The 14607-nt window shown below is 31.9% G+C and overlaps 1 protein-coding gene across 1 annotated transcript; it reads right to left on the bottom strand.

The window, feature by feature from the left end:
- Window positions 1-712: 712 nt before the first annotated feature.
- Window positions 713-14515, bottom strand: LOC148619372 (ribosomal L1 domain-containing protein 1-like). Its single transcript, XM_088579208.1, has 7 exons — window positions 14406-14515; window positions 10545-10675; window positions 5653-5797; window positions 3657-3805; window positions 2703-2804; window positions 1988-2154; window positions 713-967 (listed from the first exon to the last, which is right to left on the bottom strand). Exons 1-7 carry the CDS (start codon window positions 14430-14432, stop codon window positions 729-731), a joined length of 960 nt encoding a protein of 319 aa, XP_088435334.1. The 5' UTR covers window positions 14433-14515; the 3' UTR covers window positions 713-728.
- Window positions 14516-14607: the final 92 nt, after the last annotated feature.

Genomic DNA, 14607 nt, shown 5'->3' with positions numbered 1-14607 from the left:
AACGTGTATAATTGCAGTTTTATTTTACATTTCTTACAATTTTTTTGTAAATTTATCCATGCTACATTTTTCACAAGAATCAAAAATCCCCAATGCTCACAGCACTTTGATTTGTTATTTTGCATGCCCTTACAAGATGCATGGATAGATAGAGAAAAAACCAAAGTACAGTTATCACTGTTTTTCTCTTATCCTTATGAATATAGCAAGAAAATCCAACAGAAATGAAGGCAGTATCAAAATAGTGATGATAAACAGACTGACATATAGGTAGACAGACCGGAATGGGATGGATGTGGTGAGGCTTTGGTTGAAAAGTGTAATTACAAGGGTGAAAGCAAGGTACAAACAAAGTATCACACAATAAGGTAGACAAAAAACATGTATAATAATCCTACATTCATTTAGAAGCGAAAATGATTGCTCTTATAGTTCTTATAGGAATCAAAATGACTAGAAAATTTTAAAATACATTTCAGCAACCGAAAGTTCTTCCTAGTGATATTACAGGGTATATCTTTAATCTGCAATATAAAGTGGAAAGGGTTGTTTTCTTAGGTGAGTAATATAAATTTTAAAAAAAATTAAAGTTTGTTAAAATACTTTTGATGTATTACTGTTACTATAGAGCCAGCCTGATTCTTACATGGATCTGAACAATAAGTAGACCACAAGGAACATGTATAAAAATGTTAACAAAAAAAACCATAAATGAATCAACAAATTTATTATGTCTTTTCTACAGATTTGCGTTTTTTAGCTTTAGATTCAGTCTTGTTTTTCTTCCCTTTTGTCTCTGTTTTGTCTGCTTTCCTCTTGACTGTCTTCTTATTGTTCTCCTTGATTACTCTAACTTGTCCCAAGGGTGTTACTTCTACCAAACCATTCTCCAGTGTTGTTATCTCCTCAACAATCACTTCCTTTTTCTTTCTCTCTCTCATAGGTAAACTGACTTCGTCATTCGATCCTGTTCAATGTAAAATAAATATCTGCTTGCAAACAATAGTCAACAGTACAAAGGTACACAATAATGACATAAATACAGAGAATCAAATGCAATATAATTACAATTCTGCAGTCAAATTTTACTTTATTTTTAACTGTTCAGAATTTTTCTGGTGCTTTGTGAATGAAATAGCCACTATTAAAGCATATGCACAAGAAATTTTGCAAAAATGCTTTTATAAGTTTAAAAACTTAAGGAAACAAAATGTGGTATGAAATACAAAAAAAAAATGTTTTCAATAATAGTACACAAAAAACCCATACTTTTTTACATGATAGAACATAAAATCACAGTAATATGAGACAGGTGTAAGAGGATGAAGTTGATTTTATTGATATTTTTTAAAATAGTCATGCCTTTAACAATTTCACTTCAACTATGATTTATTTTCCATAATAATTTAAGTAAACATTAAGATGTGAGCTATGAACCTTTCGTTTTTGGTAAAGACAGAAAAAGAGTAAAGATCTTGTATTACAGGAAAAGAATGTGATCAGAATCGCAGTGGACCCATTTTAACCATTAAAAGATGTACAATAGACTGATAGCTATCATTTATGTCCTTTGTTATATATGGTGAAATAACAATGCATCAAAACAACTTACAGTATTAAATGTTTGGTAATATCTACATTTACTTAAAATTAAATTCTGCTTTAAATCACAATACTTCATATATCATAAATAACTTAAATCACAATACTTCATATATCATAAATAACTTAAATCACAATACTTCATATATCATAAATAAACTAAATAATATCTGCTCTAGCTTTGTTTAAATAAAACAATCTCAAACCCATAAAAATTCTGTTTTTTTCTCTTTTGGTTCATAAAGAACTGAAAAAAAGAGATTGACCGTCCATGGTTAAAAACATGTTCTTTGACAATTCAAAAGGAGAGGGTTACAATTTTAGGTCATTTCTTTATGTAACTGGTATTCCTATGAAATGAAACAATAATATTAGCAGTACTCACCCAGTGATACATAAAGAGGCAATGCTATTGAATCTTTAGTTCTAATGTAAATATTTCTGATGTTAGTAGCACCACCAGGTATAGCTGTGATTAACTGTTCTACAGAGCTGCTGATATTATCAACAATCTGGGATGTCTTTAAGTCAAAATGAGCAACCCGCACCATACTGTAAATAAATTAAAATCTTTTACACTTTTATCCACGATTCACACACTGATATTAAAGACAAAGACAATAGCACCATATATTTTATATGAAGCCCCCCCCCAAAAAAAAAAAAAACTTATAACCCAAACAAACTTTCCTAGAAAAAAAAGCATATAACTGACCTTATGTTTGAGAGTCAAATATTAACTAGAAGAGAAATTTAAACTAAAACAAAATACCTTCCTTCTTTGAAAAAGAAGACATAATAATCAACATATTTCATGTAATGTAATTCTTCAATGAGTTAGGGTCTCCTAAATTCATTAATATGATTTTAGGCTTTGTTTATGAGGGATGGAGCTATTTGTAGTATTCAAATTACATTTAACTTGATTAATAATGCACTCTTATACTCCTGAAGGCCTGATGTCTCAACCAACAGGAATATGCAATACTTCCTGTGTCTAGGTTATAAGTCTTTACAGCATGTCACTTCTGACAGAAAGATTTTGAGCCATTCTCATTCTAATAGAGGACCTACATATGTAGGATGATATGATTACTCACCTATTTGGTCCTCTTCCAGTCATTATACACCTAGTGTTGTTTACTGCATTATTAATCTCTTTCTCAAGGTCTTTGGCCTCTAGATTCACCTGAACCGGTTGCCTAAAAATACAATAATAATAACTCAAACATATACATATGTTCTCACATCATACCATAGAACAGAATGTAATATTTAAACTACAACAATGAATAGAATAGAATATTTTGTTAGACCATATCCATGTCATTGTTACAATACAATTATAATTTGACATATAACACTTACTATTGTACACAATTTTGAATAAAAAGAGTCTATAAAAATATGTAATTATGTTTCACTAGTGACCACCATCAATAACACAAATACCTAAATAATATATGCTTATTTTCATATTGTATCAGTACACCACACGTGGAGGAGAAATCACTTCTAAATACTTAGCTGTTCGCTAAAACGTCTAATAATGACCGGTGGTTGTCAATGTTTTTTTATGTTCATTGTTATATGTTTTTCTCTATAGATCAGGTTGATTTTCTTCTTTTATGAATAGTTTGACTTCATTTATTTTGGGGCCTTTTACAACACGCTTAATGGTATGGATTTGCCCATCATTGAAGACTATATAGTGACCTGTAGATTAGTTTAATTATTCATTGCTAGGCTTTTTGTGGACGACTATCTCATTGGCAATCATACCACATCTCCTATTTTATACAAAATAAAGGACATGGTGTGGGTCACTGTACCTTGACGTTATAGCCATTAATATTTATGAATATATCATTTCTCATAGTTCTGGTTTTTTTTTTATGGTAAAACATACATGTACTTTCAATTTGTAAAATTTGTTGTTGTGATAAAATATACATCAAGTGCTATTTTTCAAATTCCCAAGAGTTAAGAGTTTTGCTTTGGGTTATAGGCTGATACATTTTTCTTCAGATCTACCTTTTTACAAGACTACTAACCTTTTTCTTCCATAAAAGCTCTTTCCTAGTAATGATGGTAAAAGTCTGACTATTCTGCTGTCGGCTAAGTAAACATCATAATTCTGTGATAGATTGCGTTTAGCTTCATACGGTTTATATTCTAACTTCAATGCTTTCAGTGGTATGACCTAGTAAAAAAAAACTAGAAGTACAGTGAGCAAGTTCATAAAAAGAACTTGTATGTCTGACTGAGGCAAAACCTGGGGTTTTTTTGGAGTAAAGTATATGTTTAGATGCTCAGTAAAGTTCTATCTACAGATAATGGAACAGATCATATTCTATTTATACAGGGTGTCACAGATCACAGTATATTCTATTTAGAGATGACATTCTTTTTACAGCTAGTTGAAAAAGACCAGTTCCAATTTTAATACAAATCTTTGTAGGCTACCAAGTAGTTTAAATAGTTCTCTAGGTAGAAATCTGCCCTACATTATACCAATGTGTCCTACTTGGACAAAGTAATGCTGGTGTCTGTCCATGTGGCCGTCCGTGCGTCCAGTTGGACACAGCTCCTCAGAAACAGCTGAACGAAATTTGACCAAATTTTGTAGGATTGTTTGTCACCATATGTAGTTTTTCATACTCAACTGCCATTTTGATTCATCAATTTCTATGGGAGTTATGGGACTTCGTTCATTTTTCATCTTATTCACAATAGGAACACCTTGTGGACGCAACTCCTCAGAAACCACTAAACGGAATTTGACCAAATTTTGTACGATTGTTTGTCACCATAAGTAGTTGATCATACATAACTGCTATTTTGATTCAACAATTTTTATGGGAGTTATGGGACTTTGTTCATTTTTCATATTATTCGCAATAGTAACACCTTGTGGACACAACTCCTCAGAAACCACCAAACAGAATTTGACCAAATTTTATAGGATTGTTTGTCATCATATGTAGTTTATTATACTCAACAGTCATTTTTTATGGGAGTTATGGGACTTTGTTAATTTTTCACGTTCTTTTTTTTTGCAGATTTTTTTGTTGTTGTATGAAGAATTCTTACTTTGATTCATTAAGATACATTAACCTTGAATCGCTACATGGACTTATGAAAGCACATAAGTTTTGAATCTGCTATTTATACAAGTGTCAAACATTTGTAATTCAACTCTTTCTACAGCGGCAGGGGACATGGCTACGTGTAGCATTCTTGTGTTTTTATTAGTAAAAATAATGACCGTGAAATGTTATCAAGATATGTAGGAAAGAAGTCAGTATAATGTTATGGAGCCTGATACACACTGTGATTGTATATTCAAAGTTTGCTTTTTTTAAATCAGGAAAAACAATATTTACTTACATGCAAAATTTGATATTAAATCAAATAACATTTAGAAAAAAATGTCATGTTTTATATTAAAAATTTTGAAAATTATGAAAATAACAACAAAAAAAACACTTGCTTTTAACACATTTTTTTTTTTACTTTCCTACTTTTATATCAATTATAAAACACCTGTGTGAGATAATTAACTGTACAGGTAAAACCACTAATAGGTCCATGTACCTGTTCAGTTATTTAGTTACTTCCTGTTGTATATTGGATGCAGGTGATGCTGGGGATGGAGGTCCTGTTAATTAGGAGCCAATAAGCAATAAAACCAGGTATTTGATGCCAGGTGTGAGGTATACCAGGTATTTATCAGACTATGCTGCGAGCTGTACCAAGATTTGTATTGAAATTGGAACTGGTTCTCTTCAACTGACTGTAAAGAGGATGTCACAGATCAAGTTCTATTATAACTACTATCTCTCCAGGATGGATTTATATTCATAAAAATGACTACCATTGCTTTATTTGTGTGCACGAGCGTAAAATATTGAAATTTAGTAGCTGAAATGTGTTATTAAAGGTTATGTGCAGGAACCTTGGAACAAAGCACTTGCATTGGTTTTATCAACAGTAATCAAGAATCATTTTTATATCTAGACATCTTTGGAATTTTTAAGATAAAATTACCTCTGAAATACATGTAACACCTTTACTGCTCAAAAGATCTTTGAAATGGTCCTCAGTTACTTCAAATTCTCTGCTCTTTCTATCTAAATCTTTCACAAACAAACAAACTTCTGTGTTCTTCTTAAACAAACCATGCGGAAGTTTTCTGTTAAATTAAAATTTAAAAAGTCAAAAACAATATCAGATCACAAGCTGATCATTTATTAAAGTAATAGTCTTTACAAACATCTGATGGGTGATACATGTCAAAAACCACAAAATTTGAACAGGTAAGTTGTATCAACAAAATGTTCCTAAATGTCAATTACAATCAGTTTTCAAGTGACTTTTCATTTGACTTTTGTAGGCCTTATCATTAGGATCATTAAGTTCTTTTCCTACATTTTTTTTTCATTATTTGCAAAATTTTCTTTGACATGGTCCCCCTATTTAACTTTCAAGATATCATTACCAAATTTGGACCATTGATAGAACTCATTTAGCACTTTTACAAGATGAACCTGTGAAGAATTCCATTATCCATTGTAGAAGTTATCTCCCTTTTATTGGCCTTTTTTTCAACATGGTCCCCCGAACTCATTTTTCAGGATATCATGACCATATTCAGTGAACACACAGATGTCATCATGTTCAATTAGGACATGACCCTGCTAAGGATTTCATTATCATTTTTAAGAGGTATGTCCCTTTAAAATAATTTCTTTCAATCGCTAATATCTGGAAAACCATAATAGATAAAATCAATCTAAAAACTGTTTTATGTACATAAGAAGATGTATTGAATAAACATGAACGTGTATTTTAGTATCAAACTATACAGGAGTTATATCCCTTGAAATATCATACTTAAGTTTTTTAAATTTGTATTTCGAGAACCAGAAGTTGTAGAGACAGTGGACCTTCATCAATGATCTTTGGTCCATGTGACCTTTCATTTGCATCCAAGGTCAAAGGTCAAAGAGTGCTAGAAAGCCTTCTCATTACAAACTACAGGCCTTGATATTAAGAAAACAATAAGAGATAGGTGCATACAGTGTATGAAATGACCCTCTCAATAAGCCCTACATTTTGAGACCAAATTTACGTCTGTCAGACTGTCTGTTCAAAAGTTATGACAATTCAAATGTTTTGCAGAATCAGATTTGTGACCTTGACATAAATGTATGACCTTGACCTAGTTAGTTTTTTTCAAGGACAAGTAATCCAAAGATGTATGGTGGTAGTTTCATGTCTCTATGACTTACGGTTTTGGAGTTTGTTATTGCATCATAATTTAATAATCGTTGGGCTCAAAATGAGCTCTGCAATTGCCAAATTGTTTTGTAATTTTGTTGCATACATTCTGTTGATCATCATATAGTTTTCAGATTTGAGATATCTTGTCTAGTTTTGGATTCATTGAAATTTTAATTTTTCAGAACGGGGGTATATATTTTAAAATCCACAAAAGACACACAAATGATCATTACACAGAATGAAAGATCTGCTCAAATACAACTGTTTGACACAATACCAAGGACCAATATAAAAAAACAACAATACTACAACAACTTAAAGTTTTCATATTTTCCAATGGTTTGATATATTTCATCAATACAAACTGTACCTATTTATAGATTTGATATTGCATCATTTTTTTTAACTTCGTTGGTAGGGGGTCGTGTGATATATTTATTTTGAAGGTCTAAACTAGCTTATTTCAAAAATTAGAGTTTCAACCTTGATAAGTTATATATGTTCAAAGAGGTCATAAAGTGCAGAAATTTAAAATTCTTAGAGGGTAAGGTTGTTGCATATCAAATGAAAGGTCTTAAGGCGTTCATTCGAAATATCAATATCTTGTCCCGATATAAATGAGTTAAATGAGATCAATGACTGCAAAACTTAAGTTTTTTTATAGTAAGGTTGTCCCATATCAATCAAAGTCATACATGTAAATAACAAATATCAATTTTGTTATACGGAAAAAGAACCCAGTTGGGGGTAATTAGTACAAAATGTTAAAGTTAACAGAAAGTAGGGTTGTTGTATATCAAATAAAAGGTCATCAAGTTTACATTACAAAAATCATGATGGAAACATCGACAACTGCATTTGACTAAATTACCAAGTGCAGGAAAACAAACTTTTGCAGAAGGTAGCATGTCTTTACGTGTATATTACAAAAGATAGTTTTCAAGGGAAAGACCTTTCAATTGTTTAACAAACAACTAACACACTAGTTTCATCAATTGAAATTTTACATTTATGTATCATGGTTCTTGTGTGCAAAAAAAACTTATCATTTTCCATATCAGAGGGCAATAATGTGGAAAATGATTTGTTTTACACAGAAGAACCATGATAGATAAATGTAAAATTTCAATTGATAAAACTAGTATGTCACAAACTGTAACACTGACCCAATGTAGCTTCATCATTAGGATCATTTCATTCATTGAAAGTATTTAATGGTTTACAAGATACAAGCTAAAAACTGAAAAAAAAAACACCCATCTTTTTTCTACATTCTAAGCTGGTGATTTTAATGGACATGACTTTTTGACCAGAAGGCATTTATTAAATATCAGTGACAGGTTTCCTACCATTTCACATTTTCAAAGTTTTTTTTACAGATTTCATGGGAGAAACCAATTCTCCTTTCATCTATTCTTAATTCAAACTATTTCACCACTTTCTACGATGAAATTAAGATTTTAACATGCTGGCTAATGCTGGCAAGTTGAAAATCTCCATTTTACCATATTAAGTGGAGAAACAATTTCAACTACTCATTACCAAAGAGAATCAATATTTCTTGTTTTTTTTTATTTGTTTTGATGTGTTTTCCATGTAAGACAACCAATAAAGACAGCTTTATGGGACTTGTTTTAGGGGATGATTTTATGAGGTCAACAAACAAAGAAGAAATTGGCAAAATCACACTGTAAAAAAATCGTAACTGTCAAATCTAAATTTGAAATAGCGTAATTCAACTAAACAAAAGGCTCCCAGGAGCCTGAATCACTCACCTGGTTGCATTTTGCCTTTCAAAGGCAATAAATTAAACAAGAAGTCCAACAATTTCAACTAAAGAAGACTTTGACAGGACTTATCATAAGGATCATTTCAGCAATTGAAAGTTTCTTTTAGTCTATCATAGTTATCACAGATATTGACTGAAAACTGTTAAGAAAAAGTCATTTTTCCCCTTTCAAGGGCAATAACTCTAACAAGGAGTCATCTGACATTTATCCCTGAAGAATTTCGTAGTCCTAATAATGAGGATCCTTTCAGCTATCTAAAGAATCTGGCTAAGCCTGACAGTTTTGGAGACATACGTGAAAAACTACTGTCTGACTCCTATGTTCTATTTTTAGTAATTGCTGCCATGTTTTTGATGGATCAAAAGTCCCCAAATCAGTTCTATGCAGAATACACCAAGGAATATTTATACTAAGTTTAGTTTCTATTGGTCAATTAGTGTCAGAGCAGAAGATTTTTGAAAGAAATAACATTCAAAATGGCAAAAATTGTTGAAAAAGGGCATTAACTCCAACATGGCTAAGGTCTCACTAACCACTCCCGGGTCAAATGGCCACCCCCCTATGTAGTACCAAAAACACACTGAACCTAGACATATGCATTGTAAGTGCATTATTTGTGTGTATTATGATTAAAAGTAGTCAAAATAAAGCTGAGAATGTGTACTTTAAAATCATATATGTAATTAACTACGAAAGTGTATGAATATTATTTACATGTGTGAGTAATTTGCCTCCATGCTGTCAGTTAGCAGAACAGGTAAAAATGAGGATTTTCAGTATTATTTATTCAAGTAAATTTTGTGAAGAATTTCTATAATCATCGTACCATTAGCATAATGATTTTGGAAGCCTTATTTTCCAAGCTTTGCAACGGTATGCAACTTTAAAATGTCATTTGTCCTGGGAATTCACAGTGAAACTTTGAAAATTACTTTTTTAACATGTAAAGTAATGGAAACATTAGAAGTGGTTAGTGAGACCTAAACGGATTAAAACCAAAATTTGACCAGATAGATCTCATCACGTTGAACACTTCTACTCCTGTCAAAATTTAGCTTAACCTAATGGTTTTGGAGATAGATGCAAAAAACTACTGTCTGACCCCTATATTCTATTTTTAGTAACTGCTGCCTGGTTTTTCGACGAATCAAAAATCAAAATCCCCACATCAGTTCTATGCAGGATACCCTAGGGAACACTTATACTAAGTTTGGTTCTAATTAATCAAGTAGTGTCAGAGGAGAAGAATTGTGAAAAATTTTTAAAAACCACGGCAGATGCCAAGTGATGGCAACAGCTCACTTGGCCTTTGGCCAGGTGAGCTAAAAACAGGAATAAAATCATGTCTGTGTTTTAGTAAAACTACATGGTATTATCAGTCAAACTCCTTATAAACATTGGTGAACAATACATCAAAGAAGATGTTGGCATTGTTGACCTCATCAGTGAAATGCGATTTTGCATTTTAAGGTCACAATGACAGCTGTGGGTAATAATAACATTATTCTTCTTGATTGCAGCATTTCTGAAAGAAATAGGAACTTACCCTAGTCCCTACTGAAACTTGTTTTTTCACTTATTCTGCAGTGGCTTCACTTGTTGTACAAAAAAGAACTTCTGAACACTCATGTAAGAAATCACAAATATTCAGTAGGAGCTCATATAACAAATATCTCTAAACATTTGAACTATGATGGCATAACAATTTCATTAATAAAGTTAACATGTATATTGTTATTGGTGGTTCCCCTATCGACAAACAAAAGAAAATATAGTAAATGTTATAACTCAATATACCATAAATAAAAAAAAATCTTAACATATACATTATATAATGATACATGTACATACAAGAAATATCCTTACATTTTAATTGTTTTGTTGCTTAGGTGTGGAACTTTCTTCACTGTAAACTGTAAAAATATGTCTTCACTCTCATCTAATAGTTCATCTGATGTTTTGCTTGCCTTCTTCAAAGCTTCAACAACTTGTTTTATCTGAAAAGTTGACTAATTGGTCAATTCTATGATTGGTAATGATTAACTAAGAAATGAAAAGCAACAAAACAAAACAAAATCTGCAAAAACGCAACAAAAAAAAACAAAACAAAACCTTACAAAATGGCAAAGAGAGAGTAAGGAATTAACAGAACAAAAACTACTAAAATAACAACCAAAACCTGAAAAAGGAATAATATCAAAGCATACAACAATACAAAATCATAAAATTTCATGTATAAGACAAAGGGATCCTATAAAGAAACCTCAAACAACACATGTGAAAGTCTTATACTATAAACAAGGAATTTTCATAAAGGGGAAAGAGTAATCAAGGGAACCAAGGTTATAGTGGTAATCAAAAGAATGTAATCCAGGGACAAAGACCAGACGTGGAAAACAGATATACACAACAAAGAACATAAAGTAACTAAAATCATACATACAAAGTAACAAAAGCCAATGAGCAACTCAGGCGCCACTAAAAACTGGGAGCATGGACCAGGTGCACCAGTAGGGTAAGTGTCCTCTGCTTTTCTAGAAATATTCGCCATGTTGCTCATAAAAAGTCAAGTCCGGGGTAGTCGAAAGAGGAAAGGAAAACTATGACACGTTGAACAAATCAGTTTTCATAGCGCAGATGGATACACCGTAATGATCCAGGAGTTCTTGATGACAACCATAAAACTTCTGTAGTGATGACTTCAATCTTGTAGCAACATAACCCTGTTCCAGAAGCCTATTTTTAGAATTCTAGTGTGATACAAAAAGTCTGGGTAGTTTTGGTAAGCTTTGGCATAACGTATGAGTTGTGATATGAACACTCCATACGCAGATGCTGAAGGGATGTTGCCACAGATGAAAGGAATTTTGAATGATCCCAAAATAACTTTCAGCAACTACATTTGTGATGCCAAGAGTAGTGCTGAAGTACCAGCAGTGCTCTGGCTGATGTGCTGAATTACCAGCAGTACTTTGGCTGATATGATGAAGTACCAGCAGTACTCTGGCTGATATGATGAATTACCAACAGTATTCTGGCTGATATGCCAAATTACCAGCAGTGCTCTGGCTGATGTGCTGAATTACCAGCAGTACTCTGGCTGATATGCTGAATTACCTGCTCTGGCTGTTATGTGATCCTACTCAATACTTATTTAAATTTTTCCACTCTTCACAGTGGAGAATTTTAATGGACAAAATATATTTAATGATTTTTAATATGAAATACATTTGAGTTATGTACAGAAAAAAATAAATGGAAAGAATTGGAATGAAGCAATTTTATCTCAGATTTCAATTATGTTGAGATGCAGTGGAGGAAAATGGTGACTCCACTGGTAGCTCGAAAGACTGAAATATGCGTCATTGATCAAAATACACCTGGAATGACTGAAATTTTAATTAAAATGCATGTCATTAACACAAAAGTGACACCCAAACGGGAATAGGAAAAAAATATATATATCTCCTTTTTTAATTAACAAAAAGTTTTTACAATATGTATTTAGACAAGGATCATAATTAAAGAAATGAAAGCTTTAAAAATAAACATAATTAAGTACGATTTATCATATCAAAGCACTTATACTTCTCTTATGATCAGTCTTGTTTTCTAAGTATTTACTCAATTTTCTATACTTTGACTTATCAATTACAAATAACAGAAAAGTAATCAAACTAATTATACACCAAAGTATGCAGATGACTGGATGATTTGTGTGTATGACTAGATATGATTGAAATGGGAGCCATCTCTGTGGGCCCCGCTGTCAATTACATGCAGTAAATAAGCCGATATGAAGCATTATTTGAAGTATTTTATGACACGCCCTCTGGTGTTGGTTAATATACATGTCAAGTATAAACTTTGAAATCATAACGGTTCTCAAGATATAAAGCGGACACGATCTTTACCACAGGACATGGGGTTGTCAACTGAAACCAAAGTTTTTTACCTTGACCTTTGACCTAGGAAGTTGTACATACATTATGACACACCCTCTGGTGTTGGTTAATATACGTGTCAAGCATAAACTATGAAATCATAACGGTTCTCAAGATATAAAGCAGACATGATCTTTACCACAGGACATGGGGTTGTCAACTGAATTCAAAGTTTTTGACCTTGACCTTTGACCTAGGAAGTTGTACATACATTATGACACACCCTCTGGTGTTGGTTAATATACGTGTCAAGCATAAACTTTGAAATCATAACGGTTCTCAAGATAACAAGCGAACATAATTTGTTAAGGATGGATGAACAGACTGATCACTATAGGGCAACCCACATTAGGCGGGGCCCTAATTACATCTTAAATTGAAATTACAAGTTTTCATTGATAAACCTGAATTTGTTCTTTTTTTCATGAACTTCAAACAGATCATACCTTTTTGTGATGACTACCTCTGATAGTTAGGTGACATGATTATATGACACATAATATGTTTATTACCACAGAAGTTACCATTATACATTTATAATTAGATTATCAGATAAGACTTCTGTATTAATAATAGATAATAAAATAGTATTATGGTATGTTCGTGTCAATCACTGAAAATGATAACTCCAAAAAGTGAAATATCTGAAAAATATATTTGTGAAGTTATTGAAGATGAATTTCATTTTAAAAAATGAACAGATTATATTGTAAATTAAAACAGAATTTTGAAAGATAATCCTGCCTCTTTAAAAGTGTAAAAGTTTGTTCTGTTAATAGAATATAAGCAACAAACTTAAAAACAATAAAATTTAAATAACAAAGTTTTTTTGCAGTTTACAAATGATATGTCAGTGTCTTGTGCCTGATATCTTAGTAGTTATAATCATTTCAAATTTGCTAGTGTTTAAACAGCTCACAATGTTCATTGCTGTGATGTGGTGTAAGGGCTCTTCTTCTATGGTTCAAGAACGAACACATAGGGCTAGATGATAATAATATTTCGTATTTAATCAAATTAAATAGTATAAGAATGTGTGTGTAATTCTTCTTTTAGATTTGTCAAATCAATGTAGCATTCAACAATATTTGGTTCATCATGCATAATTTTCGAACTTGCTTCAAAATATTCAAAGAACGTTATTTTGAATATAATATAATGTAAAAGAGAATTATTTGCATATAATTAAAATTTTGAGATGTCTCTCAGTCATTCTAAGTGTATTTTGGTCATTGACACATATTAAAATTATTTTAGAATTTCGAGTCAACCATGAGTCATGACTATACTGTGAAGAGTGGAGAAATTAAAATTTAGGTTGATGGTAGTGTAGATTACAGATGACAATGTGGATCTGCTTTATTAGCCGAGCACCATAAACGTAACTAGTCATGTTTTAACAAATATAGATTCTTCTCTGTAAATAGAAGTTCATTCATTTGAAGTGCTACATAAACATTTTAATAATAGTGATCTCAATGTGATTTCGCTGATCTCCAATCACAGGCACTTGTTTCTGTCTAGGTGGGGAAATACTATCAAACAGGGGTCGGTTATCAATGCCCAAGTAGAATTCTACATGTACTTGGGCATTGATAGTCGACCCCTGTTTGATAGTGTTTCCCCCACAATGGGCACATAGACAGAAACAAGGCTACAAGCGCCTGTCTCCAAATAATTGATTTGGAGGTAAAGAAAGAGAATAGTGCTTTGAATTTTAAGATGCATGTCAAATTCACTTATCATTTATGGATAATAAAGAATCAAATATTAAGCTTCTTACCTCAGTTTTTTTTAATTTTAATGCCATTTTCTATGACCAAAACAAACCAACGTGCTAGCACATTCGGATTCACTTAATTCTTCAATGTAATGTAGACGCTTATATTTTTTGTCTAATTTAATGCTGCCGCGACGAACTTACATCCATTTTTTCAAGAAATTCATTGATATAAGGTTTGTGTATACTCGATTCCTTCAAAACT

Source organism: Perna viridis, chromosome 4, assembly GCF_037379345.1.
Source record: "Perna viridis isolate PV_CMFRI_1.1 ecotype Kerala chromosome 4, ASM3737934v1, whole genome shotgun sequence".
NCBI lineage: Eukaryota > Metazoa > Mollusca > Bivalvia > Mytilida > Mytilidae > Perna > Perna viridis.
Note: the sequence above shows the minus strand (reverse complement) of the source record. Positions and strands in the feature narration are given on the sequence as shown.

Excerpts from the sequence above, each read along its gene's own strand:
- LOC148619372 (XM_088579208.1), bottom strand. The coding sequence starts at position 14,432 with ATGGCATTAAAATTAAAAAAAACTGAG. Across the intron at positions 10,676-14,405 it reads TAAAATTAAAAAAAACTGAG|ATAAAACAAGTTGTTGAAGC; the intron begins GTAAGAAGCTTA and ends TCAACTTTTCAG. Across the intron at positions 3,806-5,652 it reads GTGTTACATGTATTTCAGAG|GTCATACCACTGAAAGCATT; the intron begins GTAATTTTATCT and ends TTTTTTTACTAG.